The sequence below is a fragment of the Trachymyrmex septentrionalis genome, unplaced genomic scaffold (assembly GCF_001594115.1).
Source record: "Trachymyrmex septentrionalis isolate Tsep2-gDNA-1 unplaced genomic scaffold, Tsep1.0 scaffold62, whole genome shotgun sequence".
NCBI classification, from domain to species: Eukaryota; Metazoa; Arthropoda; class Insecta; order Hymenoptera; family Formicidae; genus Trachymyrmex; species Trachymyrmex septentrionalis.
In genome coordinates this window covers 3,682,003-3,682,735 of record NW_017305800.1, presented here as the reverse complement: position 1 = coordinate 3,682,735, position 733 = coordinate 3,682,003, and the positions used below count along the sequence as shown (strand labels likewise).

At 28.9% G+C, this 733-nt stretch overlaps 1 protein-coding gene across 10 annotated transcripts in view; it reads left to right on the top strand.

Annotated features, from left to right (window-relative positions):
- Positions 1 to 733, top strand: part of LOC108752833 (four and a half LIM domains protein 2) — a 132,137-nt gene that overhangs the window by 113,800 nt on the left and 17,604 nt on the right. For 9 of the 10 annotated variants that reach the window (XM_018493956.1, XM_018493951.1, XM_018493957.1 and 6 more), the window contains one exon: positions 369 to 569. In XM_018493956.1, the coding sequence (XP_018349458.1) occupies positions 369 to 569 (201 nt within the window). The remainder of the gene's footprint in view (positions 1 to 368; positions 570 to 733) is intronic. The other variant, XM_018493958.1, reaches the window with a different exon arrangement.

Sequence of the window (733 nt, the reverse complement as noted above, 5' to 3'; positions counted from 1 at the left end):
AAATTTGAAATTTTTTAAATAAATTGTATTATCATTATTAACAATTATTTAACTAATTTATTAATTTTTAAATTTTTTGTCGTAATATTTTTCTTTTAAAATGACAATATTTCTTTAATATGACAAGAGACTAATGGAAAAGAGCATTTTTTATTCTTATGTAAAATTAATTTTAACATATTTTTATTTTAAATTATTTTAAATATTTTTAATATATTTAGCTCCTTATGATTTTCTAGTTTAAAGAATTTCGCACAAAGTTAGAATTAGTTCCAATACAAAATCATATAATCGACTGATGTAAATGTCCCGAGACGACTTTCTATGAATATGTTATGATTTCTAAACTCTTGGTATTCGCGTTGCAGTTGATTTTCAGTGGCGAGTACACAAAGGCGATGAACAAGGATTGGCACAGCGGTCACTTCTGTTGCTGGCAGTGCGACGAATCCCTGACAGGACAACGCTACGTTCTTAGAGACGAGCATCCTTACTGCATTAAGTGCTACGAAAGCGTTTTCGCCAATGGCTGCGAGGAATGCAGCAAAATCATCGGCATTGACTCCAAGGTATCATCCTATTATTGGAAAAAAAAGTTTATAATTGGTTCAGACATGATTCTTCATTAATTAAAAGAAAGATTTGAGCTTTTATTAACCGTTAATTTAGACCAAAAAAATCTTTATAATTTTTTAATAGAACCATTTTTAAAACGAAGATCATAATTCGGTTC